Genomic DNA, 20,352 nt, shown 5'->3' with positions numbered 1-20,352 from the left:
GCTTTGTACTGCACAGCCAGCTGAGCTGCAAGGGCACAATAGGGGAGTACAAATGATTTTAGCTTCACGCTACATGTTATGCAAATGCTACACAGGTATATCTTGACTTCTCCAGCCATACGTCCCCTCGGATTCATTTGCGGCTTCGCGAATGCGCACTTACTGCAGGTTCGACGGGTACAAATAGTCTTCCAGACTGACGAAGTTCTCCTTGATACTCCGCGCGGAGACGAAGCGGTAGAAAATCGACATACTGCCCGCTTTGTCGTTCGTACCACTCGCACGAGCACCGCCGAATGGTTGCTGCCCCACGACGGCGCCCGTGCACTTTTCGTTGTAGTACACGTTGCCGGCGGAGTTGCGCAGCCTGTTCGTTGCCTGGAGGAGTGCCTTGCGGTCTTGCGAGAAGCTAAGGACGTCGTTAGTAGGAGGATAGAAAAAAGAAGAAGCGGTGTGGTTTACATTGAGCCCGTCAACGCATATGGTGAGGTCGTGTCAATGAGGTCGAGCGTCTTCTCGAAGTCAGTGTCCTCGTAGACATAGACCTGGACGTGCGAGGTTAGTACGGTATCTATCTTACATTGTGAATATCAATCTCACAGTCAAGACCGGTCCAAAGATCTCCTCGGCCATTGTCACCGACTTCGGGTCCTTCGTCAGGATGACAGTGGGTTGAACGTAGTACCCAACCGAGTCATCCGCTGAACAGAGGGCGCACATGCGCATGAGCAGCCTGCACTATGCGGTCATGTTGTGAACACTGACCGCTCCCTCCCGCCAAGATCTCCCCGCCGGCATCCTTCGCTTTCTTGATATAGCTAGTGACTTTCTCGAAAGCGGGCCGACCGCTGTAGAAGTTTGGTACGAATGGTCAGCTGTGCGGGTAAGAGGAGGAGGGTGCTACACGAACATGACAGGGCCAATGAAGTTAGCGAAGTCTGTCGGAGATCCGACCTTCAGCTTGGCGACTTCAGCAAGGAGCTGCTCCTTGAACCCGGCATTCCATATGGACGATGCAACGTACACACGCGACAGAGCAGAGCATTTTTGACCTGGGAGTAGTTTGTTCAGACTATGTGCTCAACGCGCTAAATTGCTCCTCTCACCTTGGTACTCAAATGCCCCACGAATGGTCTGCATGACTGCATTCTTGATTTCTGCAGACTGGTGGATGATGTGGAAGTTCTTTCCGCCTGGATATGGCCCGGTCAGTCGGAGGAAGGCAATTGTACGACCAAAGTACACACCAGTCTCTCCAACAATTCGTGGATACCCCTTGTACGTATCGAGGTTCGCCGCGATGTCCTTCCATAGCTTCTTGAACACGAACGTGCTGCCGGTGAAGTGCAGCGCGGCGAAGTTGGGGTTTGCGATGGCCTGCCCGGTCACTTCCTCCGGCGGCCCAGGGACGAACTGGATGACGCCCGGAGGTACACCTGCCTCCGTCAGGATCTGGTAGACGATGTAGTTGGAGTAGGTGGCTGCAGGCGAGGGCTTCCACACAACCACATTGCCCACAAGTGCGGGCACTGAACAAAGTAGGATTGATCAGTCTGAGCGCATATAGCCTGCGGTCGGCGTGACTTTACCAGCAGAGAGGTTGCCGCCGATGGCCGTGAAGTTGAATGGCGAAACGGCGAGCACAAAGCCCTCTAGTGCACGATATTCGACACGGCTGGACATCGCAAATAGCATGAGCCTCCGAATCTGTGACGCCTTCACGCAACTTACTTCCAGCTGCCTGGAGTATTCTTAGGCGGCTGCTGAGAGTACAGCTCCTCCACATACTTCACGCCAAAGCGCAAGAAGTCCGAGAGCTACAGTAGCGCTACTCTGAGTACGATCGGCTTGGCTTGCGGCAATAATGGACATACCTCCGCAGCAGCGTCGATCTCAGCCTGCCATGCGTTCTTGCCCTGACCGAGGATCGTTGCGGCCATCAACTTGTAGCGGTACTTTCCACTGACAAGATCCGCGGCCTTGAGGAAGATAGCGGCGCGGTCGTTCCACGGCATGGCTTCCCACTCCCCCTTCGCGGCCAGCGCGCCGTCAATGGCAGCCGCGACCGTCGCCTGGTCAGCTTCGTGGTATGTGCAAAGGTGCCTAGCATACTCGTGAGGCATCGGCTGCTTGGCCAGCTTGCCAGTCTTGACCTGCGATCGGACGCGATTAGCCTTGCCACTCATGTATGGCAGCAGATACTGACCGGCTTTCCATTGACGACACAGGGGACCTCTAATGGTAGCTCCTTCTCCAGCTGCGCGAGGGCGGCCTCGAGGCTCTTGCGCTCAGCAGAGCCGGGAGCGTAGCTCCTCTATACACGATCCTCTCAGTACCAACTAGAAGAGCTATTGGTCAATTGCAAGTAAGGGGGCATACCATGGGCTCATTCTCGACGGCTGGGACTTTGAATGACGCAAGCTGTGGTGTGGCCATGGTGGGGGTTCAGGAGAAAAAGCGAGTGGTTTGTATGCGCCAGCTTCCAATCCTATAATCCATCGGCGACCTTACATTAGGCCCATAATCGATAACTGGACCATGACTCGGCTCATAACTGGCAAGGCACAGTGCATTCCCGCGTAGTCGGCTAATCGAATGATGTCTATCTATGCAGGCCCTCGATCATATGCAAGATCAATTGATGTAGAATAGTAATTAATTAAGGCTGTGTATCCGTGTCGTCCAAAGAAGCAAAGGAAGATAAGAGGAAAATACACTGATAGTCGGTATATGACGAGTGGCCGGATACGAGTTCCTATTATATCGTGGAGGGGAGATCGTCAATTTTCTTCTTCAAATCCTGCAGGAACCAGTACGCGTCGAGGATGCTCCCTGCACATCGCTCGCATCCTGCCTGCGCCGACTGCGCTAGAAATGCCATTGAGAATATGACGTCTGTCGTCGGCCGCGTAGCCAACTCCTTTGTCGCCCGCGCTTCGAAGTCCTCCCACCATTTCGGCGCAGTGTACGTGCCGTAAGGCGGCGCATTGCACCTCATGCATTTGACGTTGTCAGAGATCTTCATTAGCTCCTGCGCTGCTTGCGCGCGTCGATGGTGGAGGTTGAGTAGCTGATGGTAGGAGAAAGCCGTGATATGCTTCAGGTCCTCGTGAAGCGGGCAGTCGAGGACCTGGACAGAGAGGGTATGCCGCGACGCAACTTTGGCCTCCTCCTCGAGGTCGAATCGGGACGCGATTGCGTAGACGCGAACGGGTGCTGACTCTACGAATCGTGGTGCAACCAGTTGACTGCGAAGGAAGTCGATTGCGGCTGACATCTCGTACTTGAAAGCCGCATCGAGGACCGGTGTTAGTTCGTCTAAAGTCTCGATTTTGGGTTTCGACACGGGATAAATAATACGTAGGAGCATTTCGAGCGTCGTGCGATCCTCAGATACTTCAATGAGGGGCGTGGAGGGCTGGGATGATGGTGCTTGCGGCAATGTGAACATGTGCGCAAAGAAAGGTGACGCAACAGAGAGGATGCACCGGTGCACGTGGAAATCAACGACGCACGGTGCAGTCGCGCGTAATACAAGGTCGGAGTCGACGAACTCGAAGGGATGGGTGGTCATGGCGTGAAAATGGGGACTGGGATGAAACAAGATCACCTGTTTTTATTCAGTCCCTTGCGGCACTGCGAGTCAATATGGCAGGACTGATCGGAACGATAGATCTAGGTATGACAGCTCAGTCGTAAGCACTGCTAGTGGCAACACCACCGGAACATGATACAATGCAACGCACGGTGAAGGAGAAGACTGAAACAGAGTTGCACAGAACGCCGAAGCCACAAACAACTTCCCCTCACCGGCGGTGGTCATACCGATCTTTCGAGCGTCTGTCCCTGCTGCGACTTCTGCGGCGGTCACGATCTCGCTCTGCGCCCCGGCCTCCCGGACGAGGTGTCCTGGAACGTCTCCTCCGGTCTTGGGAGCGCTCTCGATGTGGTGATCTACTACGAGTTCTACTCCGGCGGCGTCGGCTGTGCGCGTTGTCCGGCACGTCAAAGACCAGCCCATAACCGGCATCCTCACCGGTCGAGCTTTCCCTATACCGCCGTGTAGCCTCTAAATTATCTATTCCGCCGTACCCGCTGGGCCCTCGCGTCTTGTTGCCCTTTGTGAGACGAGGCCCCATCTTGGGATTATTCGACCACGTAGAGTTGAGGCGGGAGACAGACTGGGAGCTGTTGAATAAATGTCAGCTGATATTGACAGTAGACAGCGCCACAGTCAAAACTCACAAGTCTACCCAGATGCGCCTATCGTCGACCAATACATTCTGCATCTTGAAATACGCCTGCTATCCGTGAGCTGGAGTAATACAACAACATGACGGGAACGCGCACCTGTTCAGCATCCTCTCGCTTGTCAAATTCAATGAATGCATACTGTAGAGAGTCACCCGTCTTCTTGTCCCGGATTACTTGGCAGCTCATGATCGGTCCGAAGCGCGAGAATATGAGCTCTAGATCTTCGTCGCGGGTGACCGGATTAAGCTTGCATACGAAAAGGACATTCTCTGGGGGACGAACGTTGGCAAAGGGGAGATCGCCGACCATTTCCAACGTCAATGCTGCAGCACGCGCAGCCTGCTTCCGGCGTTCTGCTTCTGCCTCCTCTTCAGGCAATGTGGCGAGCGGATCTTCATCTTCCGCAATGCGCGTAGAGTTGTCTGGCGGACGAGTGGGCACCGATGCTGGCACTACAAGTCCTGAAGGGTCCTCAAACGGGTCGTCTGTCGGCACCTGCGTGAGCACTCAATCAATGGGCACTCGGGTGGAGTAAACGTACCCAAGATCTCGACATGCCTTATCCTTACATCTTTAAGAGGTCTCCCATCCTGGTCCGTGAAAACGTCGTTCAGCTGGTCGAGCGTGTCTAGTCCCTCCACAACATGGCCGAACACGGCATGCTTCCCGTCGAGGTAGTCGATATCATCCGCGAGCGTGATGAAGAATTGACTACCGCAGCCACCTTTGCTCTGTCCTTCGATGGACGGGGCAACCGCCATAGACACAGTTCCCTTCGCCTTGTGTTTCAAGCGCGGAACAAACTCGGGACTGAAGTAGCGGGGCTCTTGTTTTCCTTGCTGCGAGGCAATCAAAGACCAGATGGACTCGCCTCCTGTACCCGTCGCTGTTGGGTCACCAGCTTGCGCCAAAAAATCCTTGGAGACTGAATTTCGCCCATGAATCAGTCTGTGATATCCCCAGATGACAGCTGAGCATACCATTGAAGAAAGCATTCAGGTTGTAGTAGTAGACTTTACACAGTTTGAGGAAGTTTTGGCATGTTTTAGGACATGCATCCACTTCTAAGTCAATGACAATGTCGCCCAGGGACGTCTCTAACAAGACAGACATCTTCAGGGTGGCAGTAGGTCCCAAGAGTACGAAGGCTTTCATCTTTGGGCCACTTTGGCGCAAAAGAGAAGATGATGCTCCCTATAGAATGACAAAGAACCACACCGATGGTGAAACGGTATCATGCTTGCCTTCCACGGTCGGTCTTTGATAGCAAGCGGCGCGGGTTCGACTCCCGCTCGGTGTATTTCACCTCGTGAGAATATAGTTTTCTTGGGCAGTCACAGCGATCATTTCGCGATCGGTATTCCTAAGCGTTACAACGAGCCAGAACAATGTAACGCTATCACACTCGCTCTAATGCTTTCATGCTGAGATTAGAGGGATTCTGTTGTAAACATTGCTTGCGAGCCGTAAGAACCACAGTAAGGAGTCAGGGTGCCTAGATAAATATGCGCTTGCAGACCTAGCTGCTCACACTATACGAAGATCAAAGTTTTCTTACACGAGTTCGACTAACCCCCGGCCCGGTGATACAATAGCAACGACCTTGCTGGAAAGGTCAAACGCGCTGCCACCATCGAACGCAACAAGGTCTGCTTCGTCGCCAATCCAGTCTTGTACGCCTAGCAGCGTTTCGAGGTTCGTAGAGCCCAAGGCATAGGCTTGCCGTCTGTCAATCCGCCCATTGGCCTCCAGGGCGGCCTAAATCAAGCTACGTCAGAGAACAATAATTTGCCAGTCATCGCGAAGTCGGACATACCCATGCAACATCGAAGCGCGTATTGCTTGCTTGCCAGGCGTCACGTACGCCGACCGCGACCGTCACTCCAGCATCCATGAGCGTGACGAGCGCCGTGTCGTTTGTGAGCGGTGGTCCGGCCAATCTGAAGACATTCCATGTCATTCGAGAAGTGACGCATATGTGCCATGATTGAGACGTACATCCTACGGTTATCCCAAGATCCCGGGAAAGGTCGAACGGGATCGAGGATTACCCCTACTTTGGCGCGTGCTGTGCGCGAAGATCATGTTCACCGAAGACTCTTACATCTGGACAAGGAGTATCTTACCGATCTCCTCCGCAATGAGATGAGCTTCCGCCGCCCCAGCGAAAACCATCTTCATGAAGGAGCCTCTTGCTTGCTCTACGTCGACCTTCAGCCTCAGCAAGGTTGCCATGATATCGGCGCTGCCGACATCAACCACTAGCGCGATTGCACCCTATAAGGCACAAAGCCTTGTGGGTTGGGTATATCGCAGTTCACTATGGGTACCACATACCTTCGCGGCTTGTTTGAACCACTTGCCTGTCTCCGTATCAGTGGGCTCGCCGTTCAGCAGTAGTCTCCTCAACGTGGCTACTTGGGTGCTGACGCTGGCCCAGCCTTCAGATGAGTATGGTGCGGCGCGGCTCATGGTGATGTGCAGTGCGGCGATTTCTTTGACAATTGCACCATGCTCGAGCCCGTGCTGCGAGCCTGTACGGAAGGTTACGGAAAGTCCTCCGATGATGGAGGAAGACCCGGAGAACAAGTTGACCTTTTCCAGCGAGGAGGTTGCATACGCGACGCCTGCTCGATGAGCAATCCTGATTCATCAGATGGTCAGCTGCGAGACGATAAAAACGATAGAACTAAGCTCACAGCGCATTCCTCGTTCCAAACTGCAACGTATCCCCCGCCCGCACCACAGCACCCTGATCACCCAATATGCTCGGCACCTCGCCATTGAAGGGATCGAATCGTTTCCCGTCTCCCGTCGACGCCTCTCCCGCAATCTCCTCAACGCCCAGAGGCGACCCGTACGTCATGAAAGCTGGCGAAATTGACCCGCCGTGCAGGTCTAACACGGCCTTCGCATTGATCCCGCCAAGACAGTGTCGCCCGACACAGGTTACATGCCCTCCATCCACGACCACGTCTGCTAGCTCCATGTTGTCACCGCCGTAAACCTCGTAAATTTCGTCATCCCGTCGGATCCACAGCTCGCGCACATTGTGGAATGCAACGCGTCCATCCTGCCGAGTCGGGGCGAGCGGAGGAAGGCCTTCCCATTCGACCGCCGCGCGGCGCTCCGCGTCCCAATTCGGTACTATGGGCACCTCCTGGAACTCCTTATCCTTGCCTTTGCCGATGACGATACCATCCTCATCTGCTCCGACTTGCAGGATGCCGTCGATCCAGACCTTCTTGGGTGTCGCGCCGAGCTGGAGCGGATGCGAGTCCCAAAGCACGACATCAGCATCAGCACCCTCGTACAGGATTCCGATACGATGCGACATGCCCGCTGCATTGGCTGGCACCGCGGTCACAGATAAGAGCGCCAGGTGCGGCGGCAACCCTACATGAATAGTCTCAGCAAAACTGGAATCGCAAGGGTGTTGTTATTACCGTAATAGTGTGCCTGTTGCGCCTCGAACATAAGGTAACGACTATTCAATACTGGATGATCGGACTATATGCGCCTTTGAGTCAATTCGTTCGTTTCCCATATATGCATGTGATGCTCACCTTCATGACCACGGGTATGCCGTTGTCTACTAGTACACGGGGGGCAAACTCTGAGCCCCTGTATGACTCACGCTTGTACCGGTGATTGCTGGCAAAGATCGCAACGGCAGGAGTACCTCCATATCTAGAGAAGTCAATTAGTGAGACAATATATACAACACGGTCAAGACTCACGTTCTCTTCAATACGTCGGGTACTAGCCATGCCTCAGACGCGTGATGGAAGGAGGCAATGGGGAATTGAAATTCGTTCGTGAGCTACCACAGAGCGGTACTAGTCAGCAAAGAGTAATGAACATCAGCGTGTCACAGCGTACCCGCACAATGTCGTCAAGGTCGACCTCTTCATAGCAGTGATTCGCGATCTGCGCACAAAAGTCACGATTTCAATCTAACCAGAAGTGATGTCACACTACCTTGACTCTCCCTCTCAATACATCTACCAGAGCCTCCCACTGGAGGTTCTCCGGATAGCTCTGTCCCTCAAGCGCGTTCCACAGACCGGCCTCGGCCTTTGCGCAGAATGCATCCTGAGCATGCTTGATCTGGCGAGCCTCGTTGTATGCGGAGCGGAAGGACCAAATGGCATCCATGCGGTTGCCATACCTGCGGAGATTCTCGCCGCAAGCCTGTCTGCAGATGGCCGTGACAGCATAGGAACATGAGCACCACTGCCCCCTTCCTCATTGGGACAAACGTTGCTCACTTCATATGTCGCCAACGCAAGGGCTGGGACGGGTCAGGCTCACTGCCATTGAGTGTGTGCGGCGGTTCTATGATCATTGACGTCGGCGACCTGTCAGACGTCTTGCGCAATTTGAACATGAAAGCCTGTCCGCCTGCGACGAGATCAATCCAAGACCTCACTTTGTTCACCGGGGCGACGCACCAATGGCGTTTCCACTCCCAGGAAGGACCTGCACAGAAGTGACTCCGCCCGCGATAGCTAGCTGAAACGCGTCGTCGTGTGTGTCAAACGCGTCGATACTTCGCAACCAGGGCAAGACTGGTCCATGTCGGGAGTTGACATCGTAGGTCCCGGCCATACCTGGTGCACTAAACAGACCTACATGGGAGTGAAGATCCACTTACCATGACCCCGAGATTCAGTCTCACACTATGCAAAGAGCGAGATGCCACGTACCTAGTCCGGGAGTGACCCATGCACCCTTGGCGTCAATGAATACTGTATCATCCTCCGCATATAGTGCTCTAGGGATGTATCCGATGGCCTTCACTAGTCCGCCGTCCAACAATAAGTCGCCGTAGACGATCTCGCTACCATTTCTCGCGCCCGTCCATAGCTTTGCGTTCTTGATGAGCGTCGGCTGAGTCCCTGGCTCAAAACGATCCGAGACTGCTCTCGCCAAGAAATCCTCAGGTGGGCCGGGGACCTTCCGGAGGGAGGCACATTGGTTTAGTACATGTTCTGCATTCAGTGGGACGCGCTGAATTCGAGGACCTGCACCGGTAGTGGTTGCATAGAGCAAGCTATTGCATGTAAGCACCGTAACAATCGCGACAAGGGCACATAACGCAAGTAGTAGAAGTCTTCTGGGGGATGGACGCTTGCCCACCGCGCTTGCCAGCGGTAGCTCTGTGAGATGCCCCTTGCTGGACATGGCGGTTGCAAATCAAACTGTCAAGGGCAATCTCATTATATATGGAGTGTATACACATGGGAGCATACATGCCGGCGCTGGACGAGATTCCGGCCGTAAGACTCACGTACTGTATCCGCGAGGCTTCCCCTGGTACATATCACCCCTCTCATACATCACATACAGAGAGACTGTGGAACTCCATATTCATCGCGAAGGTTTCCTCGTTGCTTTGAACGCCCATAGTCTGAACACAACCTGCCATTTGTGAGATTATAGGGAAGGGGGACTGAAGTCAGAAGCGAGCCCGGACTCGCCATCGTCAGTCATGCTTGCCTTATCGTCGCGTGGAGTCACGTGCGATGAAGAGAGGACTTCGGAGGTTGCATTGAAACGCACGACGGCGGTTTACGATGGGAGATGCTCTGGCTTCGATTATACAACACCCACTCCAAGCAATGCGGCACCGCTCTTTATTCCTCGTCCTCGGGCAGCTGCGAGACTGATCGCGACACAACTAAGCAGGAACCCGGTGAACCTGCAGGATTGTGATCACAACAATAATGACGATACCCTGATTCAACAAACACAGGGATTACACACCGGAAGAAAGCGACTCGTGAGAGCGAGCGCTCTTCGAGTGTTGTGCGCGACGACGCGAATATGGACCGCAAGACGGCAGGCGTTACTGGGATTCGACTCGGTGATTTTCCGGTTGGAGTGCCTGGTGGTTGACTCGGGTACGACTGAGTTGCCTTTACATTGGATGGGGTGGCTGTAATCGATGAAGATGTGGACGAGAGGTTGCTCATCGCAGGCCGCGTCGAGGTTGAGGAGGTGAATGAGGAGGAGCACTAGTATGATGTCCGGTGGGTGATCATCGGTCGCACGCCCTCGGTGACGCAGCCTCGGCCTTTACTCGGCCCAATCGTTTCTCTGCCAGAGCTTTCCTCCCCAGCGCACTTTGGGTCGCTTGCTTGTCGCATTTAACCCTGAAAGCCTCGATCAAGGAGTCGCGTGAGCTGCTCAACGAGGGGACCTGCAGGTTGCTGCTTGTGTTCTCGCGCTTGCCGCAGACCTGTCTCATGTATGCTCCTATTAGTTTCCTAATGTACACCATGCTTACGCCTGCATATTATAGAGCTGCAATTACTCACTACGCACCATCTAGAGTGTTCCGGTGCTTGGGCCGCGCTTTGTATACGTTGACACAGTAAACGGCATGACCGCAAGGCCACTCCACACGCTGCAGTCCCTTCAGCAGCAACTTATATCCGTGCACTGACCTCACTATACTTCCATGGATGTTGTCCTGGCTATTGAATCCTTGACCGCCATTGGGGACAACCATGAGCTTTGTGAACCGCCTCCCACTCACCATTGCTTCCTGCTACGAGGTCGTGCATCTCGAGCTGACTCGTGACGAAGACCATGGCATAATTGATGACGACCTTGCTCACATCATCCCTTGGTGTCCCAACCTCGAGACGGTTCGTCTTACTGGCATCCCCGACCTCACCGATCGGACAGTCATCCTCCTGGCACGTACCGCATCTCAGCTCCTCGAGCTCGACATATCTGGCTGCATACATATCACAGACACCGCCATCTTGGAGTTGGCGAAGTTGGCGACCGATCTTGAGGCTGTCAAACTGAACGGTCTCGCGACGCTGACAGACCCCTCCATCTCGGCTCTTGCTCGCTCGCTCACAGAGTTGTCCGAGCTGGAGATCTGCAACCTCCCTCTCATCACTCCCTTGACTATCCGCGCCATCTGGACCTTCTCAGCAGGCCTGAAGCGGCTCAAAGTGGCCCATTGCACACATCTGACTGACAAGGCATTCCCGTATCCTCCTCCTCGTCGAGAACGCATCGCAAGAAGAAGTCGCACGAGCACCGCCTTGTCAGTATCTGCAAACCAAGATCCTTCTCGGTCATCCAACGGCACCAGGCCCTCTACCTGGCTAGATGACCTTCCTCAACTGGAGTTCTCGCCTGGACATAAACTTTCCGACCTTCGCCTCCTTGACCTCAGTTACTGCGTGCAGCTGACTGACATCGCGATCGCTGGCATTGTCGCGTATGCACCCCGGATACAGCATCTTAACTTGTCAGGATGCATGGCACTCAGCGACAGCGCGGCGGAGGCTATCGCAACATTGGGCTCGCATCTGAATGAGCTCACTATGCCTCGATTGGGGTCGCTCACAGATCGCGGTGTGGTGAGCATCGTACGGACCTGCACACAGATGAAGTCGGTGGACGTGAGCTGTGAGTCATCTATCCTGTTCCCCCGCCTTGTCCAGCCGACCGCTGACTGTTCTCATGGCATGTTACAGTCAATTCTCGCCTCACCGATCTCGCCGTGATGGAGCTGGCGACGCTCCAGCATCTCCAGCGGCTTTCTGTCGTTGGGTTGAAGCATCTCACGGACAATGCGGTTCTGTTCCTGGCAGAGCATACTCCCACCCTCGAGCGTCTGCACATCTCGCGGTGCAGGCAGCTGGGACTGGATGCGTTGCACGTTGTGTTGCGTAAGCTCGGAAAGCTAGAGCACCTCAGCGTATCGGCGGTCCCGGCACTGAAGCGCAGAGGCGTAGAACGCTTCTCGGAGCGCCCACCACCGGTGCGTGGCAAGCCACTCTGTCCGAGTGTCTCCCAATCTAATCTTCTCGCCTGTGCATGTCGACTTTATATCGGCTTGATGGCAGCTGTATCATGAAGACAAGCACGGTATATACCGCGTCTACCGCGGTGAGAATATTCATTCTTTGAGGCGATTCTTGGACAAGGAGCTAGGGCGGCTACGTGAGGCAGAGGAGAAGAACATTGTTTTCGTGCCCAGAGCTGATGATAGTACGGACCTATACTAACTCGCCGCGAGTGATTGGCGGCGTAATGGAAAGTATGTTTGAATTGGTCCAGTGACTGGTGCGATAGCCGTTGACATTACGTGCGACTCCATACAGATTAACCTGATATACTATTTCACCTCAGTCGCCTCCGCTTCTTGCCCTGCACTGTCATACTCTTACTATAAACCAATCCATGTGTGAATTCTAACTCCCACGACCCTTGATGACGTACGCTGTGGTGGCTAAACTGAGGGAAATCATCCCAAGGTATTTCAAAGTTACAGTATGACACGGCGACCTGGGAATCTTGTATGGCATTGTGTTCGAGCTGAATTTTAGCAATTCAAGCACTCGGTCAAGACCCGATATGAGTGCACTTGAAACTTAATAACAGGCAGGGTCGCCAGGAAAGGCAGACCATACCACCCTGCACTTCTGCTTCTCTGCTGCTGCAGGCACTATAAGTTCAAAGGCCGGCAGTAGGTGAAAACTTTCAAGGGAGCCGAGAAGCATGTCTAAATATACTTGCTAGTAGCCAGATAAGCAATAAGTAATGTGTTCTTTACACACCTTCCTTCAACCGTGCCTCCGCATAGCGAGATGCGTGTAGTGGGCGTCGAATTCCCCTCATGTCCTGTCATTTTAATTGGAGTGCTTGGGTCAAGGTCGTCCTGTTGACTCTTGTATGTTAGCAGACACAAGCCCGCGCGTGAATATTCTGCATGAGGGATTGTTCCAGCTTTGCGGAAACGACCTAGTGTAGCATAATAGAAGCCACGATTAACAACTGGTTATGGGCAACGCCGGGGTCAGGTACGGATTCTCTGAATCTGCTAAGGTTTGAACGACAGGATCGACGTACCACCTACGAGGAACTGGATCCACTCCACAGTGCCGTGGTGCATGGCTGGAACACACCGATCTGTAGTGAAATTCAAGAACACATGAATGTTCCCGCACAAACGTCCTCCGCAGCATGCAAGAGGCAATGTCCACTATATCATACATCCTGCCCGCAGGCACGTCAACCATTGACATAGGCACAGGTACTATCGCGGTGAGCTGTAACGGCACTAGGCCTGGTACTTGTGCAACCTTCCCTGGCGCAATCAATCACAAAAGAACAGAACACGGAGATGAGCTGACTGAGCGTCGGTGTGATGTCTGCGGCTGATGCAATAGAATGCGCCGTGGGAGCCCTGCTTCAGAGAATGAGATAGCGACAACGTAACATAGAAATGACTCCGAGTTGTCTCTTGACGGCACGGCAGCGGAGACCAAGGTCGGGAGAGGTAGAGATAGAGGTAGAGAAATGGGAATCGGTAGTTTCTTGTCTGCGTAAGCTTCAAACTCCCTGATGTTGCGAGATAACCAAGACGCCCAGTGCAATGCTGATAAAGAGCTTGCCATAGCATGCCGTACGCCATGCCCTAATACATTCACCAGGTAGCAAGGATCATCCGCATGTACAATGAGTAGCGGGCCATGATCAGAAGATGTGCGCCGATACGGCCAGCTACTGCGCGCCATGTATGTTTTGCAAGCAAACTTCTCTCAAGCGGACAGTGTTTGCCGCATTTCCCCACCAGGGATCTCTTGCGGCAGCGCCATGCACGGTGAAGCCAGAGCGTGCAGAGCGGGCCCGCGCCGGCACAACACAAGGGCTGGACGGCATGAAAACTAGGCACAGGGGTATCGCTGCGGGCATCGCGACCACTGGAGCCTGGCAGAAAGATATAAGATGACATGAGGAAGAAAGAAGCCAGAAAACAGAAAACAGAAGACGGGTGGTCATCGCCGCCAGAGCGCTTACGGTGTTTGCGATGTCGCGTCTGCAGCCGCGCATACAGTGCATCCGTATGTGGCCGCCGAACGTGCGCGGCGATGGTGCGAATATATAAAACGCAATGATTATCGGGCGAGAGGCGGGGGGAGAAACTTAAAGTGTGTAAAGGTGAAAGCGAAGGCAGGAGCATCATGCGGTGATCGCATTCGCGGCGACAAGAAGGCCCGCGCGTAGCCTTATTTCCGCATGCAGCGCAGGATGTTATGGAGGATGTGCCTCAAAGACCGCGAGACCTGCTTGCCAGACGTACGACAAGCCCGAAGAGATGGGACGCGTTCAGCAATCGGGGATCGTGGATTGGTACATGATCCCTTCATGATCGGCATACCGAAGTACAGTTGGTTTTGCTGGAGAACGCAGAAGAGAGCGTCGCAAGAAGATGTTACATGATTGAAGGTAACGTACCATAATGAGTCATGCTAGTAGTTCTCTGAGTTTGCAACTGAACGCAAATTCCAATTTCTCAACATCCGCCAGCTGGCCATAGGAAAAATACTGAACATGAGTTGCCAACGAGAGATGGTCCAACGAGATACCCGCAAGATTTGAGCTTGCAGGTAACAAGAGGGAAAGCTAGCACTCCGTGGTGGCGCCATGCAACTTCGACTATGGTATGGAAGACGGGGACGTCATGAGATGCACATGCACGAGCGGGCAAACGGCAGCGGGAGAAATGTAAATCCTGACGGGAAAGCAGAGGTTATGTTGTCCTCAGCGCGACCAAAGGTTTCTAGGGCGCAACAATGCCAGCTTGGCAGGCATGGTTTCATTGCATCAGTGACAGAAATCATGGCCGGTCGACATTCTTAGGTAAAGGTGTAGCGTCAGCCATCCACGAGAAGAAACGCGGGAGCATAGGTACAATGCTGCATTAGACACCTTGACGGGCCCGCACAGGCCATGGGCGGCTGGGCATTGCCAGAAGGCCAAGCACATACCTATCCGCGGATGCATCTCGCCCGGCTCCGCGCGGAGAACTTGATATTGTCCGAGTGTCGGGACGGGCTCTTGACTAGTCTAGTATGCACACCATGCCGGCGGAGTTAGCTCACCAGAAGGGCTCTCGCAACGCCTAGCCAGGGCGGCTGAGTCATGAGAAAATGAGTCGGTGTGCGCGCTGTGCTGGCCGTGCGATGTACATCCTAGGGAGATAGGTGTGCGATTGACAATTGTACTGCCACAATGGGGTAAGTAGAAGGATCGCTTTATCGGCACCTATTTCTACTTATCTCTGCTTATTTCTTTTCTAGTAAGCAGGAATAAGGACCTTAATAAAGCGGTAACAAGAAGGTTTCCTGTTGTGGAATCCGCGATCGCGATCGTGCCGTCAAATTGGCGCGGGCAACTCTGTTATTCTCGGGGGTGTGCATCCGCAGCGTTTGTACCGCGCAACACACATCTAGATGTTATGTCCGTGTGCGATAGTCGAAGTCTCGCTTCTGCTCTATTGAACGGTATTAATCTTATAAAATGACGCATATAATAACGACCTCAGTAATCCGGTTACTCCGTCTTGACACACCTAATTCAGAGACACCGGGGTGATCAAGAAGCAAAAGTACCAATGAGTATAGCAAAGATCTAGGTTCTGCTGACGCACATCTCGTCAGCGCGGCACAACAAGCATATGAGGAGCGTGACGATCACTTGGGTCTCATATCATGATGTTCATTGAATTCACAGTGCGTGGACATGGCCTAGAAACCTATTGATTAATATTTGCCATGGGTGCGTATTGCCCATTCCAGGTGTCGCTGCTGCTCCGGAAAATCCCTTTGTTTGTGTCGGAATATGACACAGCTGTCATTCGTTCTTCTGTTACTCCTGTTATCCGTGGTCTCCTTAGCTGACCAGAAACGGACAGTGATGACAGTCGTTCGCTATCCTCATGCTTCTCCGTTTGTTGACAGCTGCGTCCCGACTCGGCGGAGGAGGAGGATCCTGCTCAGGTCCTGGACCTGCCTAGCCGCGCAGATTTCCCAAGTGCAGTTGACATCTCACTTCCGCCCTTATAAGATGTCCTATACAGCCGATGTACATATAGACCGCTTATTGGTGCAGCTTGGCCACAAGCAAGCTCAGATTCGCCGAATTTCCGAGTTGCGTTGTCCCTTTCCCTTATTGCTCATTTGTCGCCATGGACTATGATGCATTCGACGCGTTGCTTCATCACATCTTCAAACAGGTTCGTCGTAATCACGTTTTGTGTCTCGCCTCGCATCTCACATTTCCTATGTGCAGACACAGGCCGACGCTTGGTTCAAGCCCTCGCAGGAGAACATACATGCGGGTGTCTGCCTTAGGGTCGCCGCAGGACACTTCCGCGTCTTCCCTTACGAGAACCGCCACCTGGAGCCATTCGAGGCGGCGGTGAGAGCTCTCAACCCGGTCGTGGCAGTCAAGATTCGCAGTGCAGCCATCCATGCCGCACTCGCGACGGTGTGCGTCTCTACCAGCGGATCTGATACGTGGCATGGCTGACCTTGATAACCAGCAAAGAAGATGCCGATGTCATCTTCGTTGATGTGGACACCCGCATCCAAATTCTGGACACGATGATGTTCCTTCCTCGTGCAGACAAGGAACAGTGTGCTGCCTTCATCGTAAGTTGGCTATGTCACTACCGCATTGACGCGTGCCAGCTAATGCTGAACACCCCCAGCGCGACGAGAGCGTTCTCGTTGTATGGTCGTATTCGCTAGACAATATCATCCCTACGTGCAAGGACTTCGAGGAGAAGCTGATTCAACTCGTATGGAAGCACCGATCCGCGTTTGCGTCGTTTGGCGGCTCCACGGAGCCATCGACTGCGGCTTCTGACGTCTATCTCGCCGAGAAGGGCACTTTGGCTGTCATTGACGAGCAGGAGGTCTCTGCGATTGCGAAGGCGAAGGACACACCGAAGAAAAAAAAGAAACGGAACTGCGGTCTGGGCTACTGGGTTTCGAATAAGGACGACGTGGAGAAGTTTATGCGGGGCCCGTCGCATCGACCCCATCGCCTCTTCTCGCCTGTCTATAACGGTCTCGGTGCCGCGCTTGCGACGTGTAAGTTCGTCGTCGCGTGTATAAGCGCTATACTAACTTACGTCTCTCAGACTTTATCGCCAGCGGTATTAGCACTCTCATCGAGGAGACCGTCTTAGATGGTGTCTACACTCGCTTCGCACTTATCGCGACGACACCTTTCCTCTTCTGTGTCGCATTGGTGGGGAGACTTGATCCATAGCTAGTTCATTCACTGACATACTACTAGTTCTTCTGTCTTCAGATTATCACCAACGTCTCATTTGTGTGCGTATGCTGCATTTTAATCTTCAATACAGGCCCCAATGATTCGTCATAGCCTTGGCCCTGTCGCTCAATACCACGAGAACTCGAAATACTATTCAGCAGTCCCTCCAGCACCCAACAAGGAGGTGGACTCCAACTTGCCGCAAATTACCATCGAGATGCCTGTCTACAAGGAGAGCCTAAAGGAGACCATGTAAGTCTGCTGCATATGACCATTTGCAATCCAGTATGCTATCGGGCGCTGTTGAACTCAGCGCCCTGCGAGCTCAATCAAGGACGATTAGTTGTCTGTTAAACTCAAGCGGGATTTACGCTTATATCCGACTCATCCATGATGCTTGTTTGACGTTTTCGCTCAGGAGCTAATCCGTTGCCCGATACCTCACCAGTGCTCCGTCGGTATACTCGCTCAAGAAAGCAATGCAGACGTACGCTCGCCAGGGCGGTACCTCCTCCATCTTCGTTCACGACGATGGTCTTCAGCTCGTCTCTGAGGCGGATCGCGCCGAGCGCATCGCATTCTATGCGGACAACAACATTGGCTGGGTCGCACGCCCTCCCCACGATAACGCACCTGATGGGTTCAAACGCGCGGGCCGTTTCAAGAAGGCATCGAATATGAACTATGGGCTTGCGCTGTCCCTTAAACTCGAGAAGCATCTCTTGGCGCTCGAAGCGGAGGCGGCTTTACATGGCGGGGAGGATGCGATCTCACAAGACGGCGAATGTCTCGAGGACAAGGCGATGAACCTGGCGATTGAACAGATATTCGAGGAGAGTGGGCGGCGCTGGCGGCCATGGGCGAGCAATGGCAAGTCACTGCGCGCCGGTGAGATTATCCTGATTGTTGACTCGGATACCATCGTACCCGAGGATTGTCTGCGTGATGCGGCGCGGGAGCTGTACGAGTGCCCGGAGGTGGCGATCATCCAGCACGAGTCGGATGTGATGCAGGTGGCGCACCACTACTTCGAGAACGGAATCGCGCATTTTACTAGGAGGATCAACAAGTGCATCTCGATGGGCTGCGCCAACGGCGAGGTAGCGCCGTTTGTGGGGCATAATGCGTTCCTGCGCTGGTCGGCGCTGCAGGACGCTGCTTTCGTCGACCCGGCAGACGGCATCAAGAAGATCTGGTCCGAGTCGAATGTGTCGGAGGACTTTGATATGGCATTGCGGCTGCAGCTCAAGGGATATAACATCCGATGGGCGTCCTACTCCGAGGGCGGCTTCAAGGAGGGCGTGTCTCTGACATGCGATGATGAGCTGAACCGTTGGCAGAAGTATGCATATGGTGCGTGGCTCGTGCTTGTGCAAGATCTCATACGCTAACCATTGCCTGTCAGGTTGTAACGAGCTCATATTCAATCCGCTCGTTGACTGGTGGAAAATGGGCCCTATCACGAAGCAGCTACGTGTCTTCATCTGGTCTGATGCGCCGGTTCATTACAAGTTCACGATGCTTTCCTGTATGGATCAATCTCCTGTGATTTCTCTCTCCAACGCTCACTCGTGACTTCTCGCAGACATGTTCTCTTACTGTTAGTCGCTTCTGCCTCGTGAAGTCCTTGCCTCTGAAACCATTCTCTTTACAGATGGTATCTCTGCCGCGTTCGTGCTCTCCTTGTCAAATTACCTGGTGTTGGGTTGGGCGCTCACTGTCAGGATAAGCTGTTATCTTTAGTGAATACCTGCTCATGCCATATATGTGATTGCAAGGTCGACGGCTTCTATGAACACAGCTTCGAGATCTGGCTCGCATGTACGGTCGTATTTCCAGGCGCGGGCAACTTCGGCTACACGCTGCTGCAATACCGTCTCGGTCAACGCAACCTCCTCGACGCGCTCGTCGAGAATCTGACATGGGTGCCCTTCTTGTGCGTCCTTCCCGCGCCGTGTTTGCTTTCGTCAACTGAACTGTGCTTCAAAGCTTTTTTTTCTTCGGCGGCCTGTCCATCCACCTCTCGCAAGCGCTACTCGCGCACCTGTTCTCGTACAATATCGCCTGGGGCGCGACGAAGAAGGAGGTCGAGCGGTCGAACTTCTGGCTGGAGGTGCCCAAGATTCTTAAGCGGTTCTGGCTCGCACTCGTGCTGTGCATACTCGCGTGCATCTTGATGATCGTCATGACACTCAACTTCGTCCCGGAAGGATGGAGGATCTACAATTATGACTGGGCAGTCATCTTCCCACTAGCGTGAGTTTTCAGATCTCTTATAACAATGTACCGAGCTGATCCAATATCTCACAGAATCACTGCAGGGTCTCATATCCTCTATCCGGTACGTACGAACCATGATTCACCATACGGTTTCCTTATGCTTTTGTGGTCGCCAATAGATTGTACTGAACCCATGGTTCATGATCTTCTCATATTGACAAGTGTTGGGTTTATGGCTGGTAATTGACAGGACATCACGCGCTGCTTCGCATAACATCGCTCCTTTTCCCCTTGCGACATTGTATCACGACAATGTCATATAGACTTGACTAAGCCCCACGCACTTGACTCTTCGTCGCTGCGGAGCTCTTTCGTACACAAGTCGTGTATTTGAATTGCTTTTTACTTGCTCGTTCGTACTGCCATTTGTCTCGAACACTTCTAAAGTCCTCTGTCCCGTGTCACTGTATCGGCTACAGGTGCCACGGGGGTCGAGCTGCCTGCCTCTCGCTTGGAATTCAAGAGATGTGCGGCGTAGCCCTAATATGGTCGTGGCTGGTATTCCCAATCATGTCAACCCGTAATGAACTTGGGTACTACTCTTCATTTGCAAGCGAACTGTGCCACAGTTCGCTCAGCAGTGTGTGCGCCGATGCGCCCGTAAAGAAGAGATTATGTTCACACGACGCATGCCACAACAGCGACCTCTATCCAATTATGCTTTCATGCATACGAGTCTCTGATCCCTTTCTACTTCCACTAACTTACGCTGCACGG

At 53.4% G+C, this 20,352-nt stretch overlaps 7 protein-coding genes and 1 non-coding gene across 8 annotated transcripts; 3 read left to right on the top strand and 5 right to left on the bottom strand.

Annotated features, from left to right (window-relative positions):
- Positions 1 to 42: 42 nt before the first annotated feature.
- Positions 43 to 2,436, bottom strand: POSPLADRAFT_1184259 (hypothetical protein; the record flags this gene model as incomplete). Its single annotated transcript, XM_024489067.1, has 12 exons — positions 43 to 409; positions 463 to 545; positions 601 to 701; positions 766 to 848; positions 911 to 1,052; positions 1,107 to 1,193; positions 1,248 to 1,529; positions 1,590 to 1,675; positions 1,732 to 1,817; positions 1,875 to 2,153; positions 2,207 to 2,314; positions 2,380 to 2,436. The coding sequence occupies 12 exons, from the start codon at positions 2,434 to 2,436 to the stop codon at positions 160 to 162; spliced, it is 1,644 nt and encodes a 547-aa protein (XP_024336292.1). The 3' UTR covers positions 43 to 159.
- Positions 2,437 to 2,647: 211 nt separating this feature from the next.
- Positions 2,648 to 3,577, bottom strand: POSPLADRAFT_1041055 (hypothetical protein; the record flags this gene model as incomplete). Its single annotated transcript, XM_024477841.1, has 1 exon — positions 2,648 to 3,577. One exon carries the CDS (start codon positions 3,572 to 3,574, stop codon positions 2,759 to 2,761), a length of 816 nt encoding a protein of 271 aa, XP_024336291.1. The 3' UTR covers positions 2,648 to 2,758.
- A 100-nt stretch (positions 3,578 to 3,677) lies between these two features.
- POSPLADRAFT_1172810 (hypothetical protein) lies at positions 3,678 to 5,367 on the bottom strand (the record flags this gene model as incomplete). The annotated part of the gene is made up of 5 exons (XM_024488199.1): positions 3,678 to 4,188; positions 4,246 to 4,301; positions 4,351 to 4,739; positions 4,796 to 5,179; positions 5,235 to 5,367. The coding sequence occupies 5 exons, from the start codon at positions 5,365 to 5,367 to the stop codon at positions 3,807 to 3,809; spliced, it is 1,344 nt and encodes a 447-aa protein (XP_024336290.1). The 3' UTR covers positions 3,678 to 3,806.
- A 101-nt stretch (positions 5,368 to 5,468) lies between these two features.
- POSPLADRAFT_t121 lies at positions 5,469 to 5,554 on the top strand. Its single transcript has one exon. It is a non-coding gene; the product is annotated as a tRNA-Gly (tRNA).
- Positions 5,555 to 5,808: 254 nt separating this feature from the next.
- On the bottom strand, positions 5,809 to 9,441 carry POSPLADRAFT_1150912 (hypothetical protein; the record flags this gene model as incomplete). The annotated part of the gene is made up of 14 exons (XM_024486471.1): positions 5,809 to 6,012; positions 6,071 to 6,194; positions 6,253 to 6,322; positions 6,381 to 6,531; positions 6,592 to 6,898; positions 6,954 to 7,650; positions 7,701 to 7,764; positions 7,821 to 7,944; positions 7,995 to 8,077; positions 8,137 to 8,184; positions 8,233 to 8,452; positions 8,526 to 8,658; positions 8,709 to 8,906; positions 8,964 to 9,441. 14 exons carry the CDS (start codon positions 9,439 to 9,441, stop codon positions 5,809 to 5,811), a joined length of 2,901 nt encoding a protein of 966 aa, XP_024336289.1.
- A 426-nt stretch (positions 9,442 to 9,867) lies between these two features.
- POSPLADRAFT_1124165 (hypothetical protein) lies at positions 9,868 to 10,121 on the bottom strand (the record flags this gene model as incomplete). Its single annotated transcript, XM_024483544.1, has 2 exons — positions 9,868 to 9,958; positions 10,024 to 10,121. Coding segments are annotated over 2 exons (189 nt in total), but the record flags the coding sequence as incomplete, so codon positions are not given.
- A 648-nt stretch (positions 10,122 to 10,769) lies between these two features.
- On the top strand, positions 10,770 to 12,293 carry POSPLADRAFT_1150094 (hypothetical protein; the record flags this gene model as incomplete). Its single annotated transcript, XM_024486380.1, has 4 exons — positions 10,770 to 11,280; positions 11,329 to 11,691; positions 11,760 to 12,046; positions 12,132 to 12,293. The coding sequence occupies 4 exons, from the start codon at positions 10,770 to 10,772 to the stop codon at positions 12,291 to 12,293; spliced, it is 1,323 nt and encodes a 440-aa protein (XP_024336287.1).
- Positions 12,294 to 16,258: 3,965 nt separating this feature from the next.
- POSPLADRAFT_1150839 (hypothetical protein) lies at positions 16,259 to 19,793 on the top strand (the record flags this gene model as incomplete). The annotated part of the gene is made up of 15 exons (XM_024486465.1): positions 16,259 to 16,306; positions 16,363 to 16,562; positions 16,616 to 16,724; positions 16,784 to 17,168; positions 17,219 to 17,328; positions 17,377 to 17,414; positions 17,467 to 17,607; positions 17,804 to 18,708; positions 18,761 to 18,883; positions 18,941 to 18,955; positions 19,010 to 19,074; positions 19,134 to 19,291; positions 19,345 to 19,611; positions 19,666 to 19,696; positions 19,755 to 19,793. 15 exons carry the CDS (start codon positions 16,259 to 16,261, stop codon positions 19,791 to 19,793), a joined length of 2,634 nt encoding a protein of 877 aa, XP_024336286.1.
- Between the last annotated feature and the right edge of the window lie 559 nt (positions 19,794 to 20,352).

Source organism: Postia placenta (assembly GCF_002117355.1).
Source record: "Postia placenta MAD-698-R-SB12 unplaced genomic scaffold POSPLAscaffold_12, whole genome shotgun sequence".
NCBI classification, from domain to species: domain Eukaryota; kingdom Fungi; phylum Basidiomycota; class Agaricomycetes; order Polyporales; family Adustoporiaceae; genus Rhodonia; species Rhodonia placenta.
Note: the sequence above shows the minus strand (reverse complement) of the source record. Positions and strands in the feature narration are given on the sequence as shown.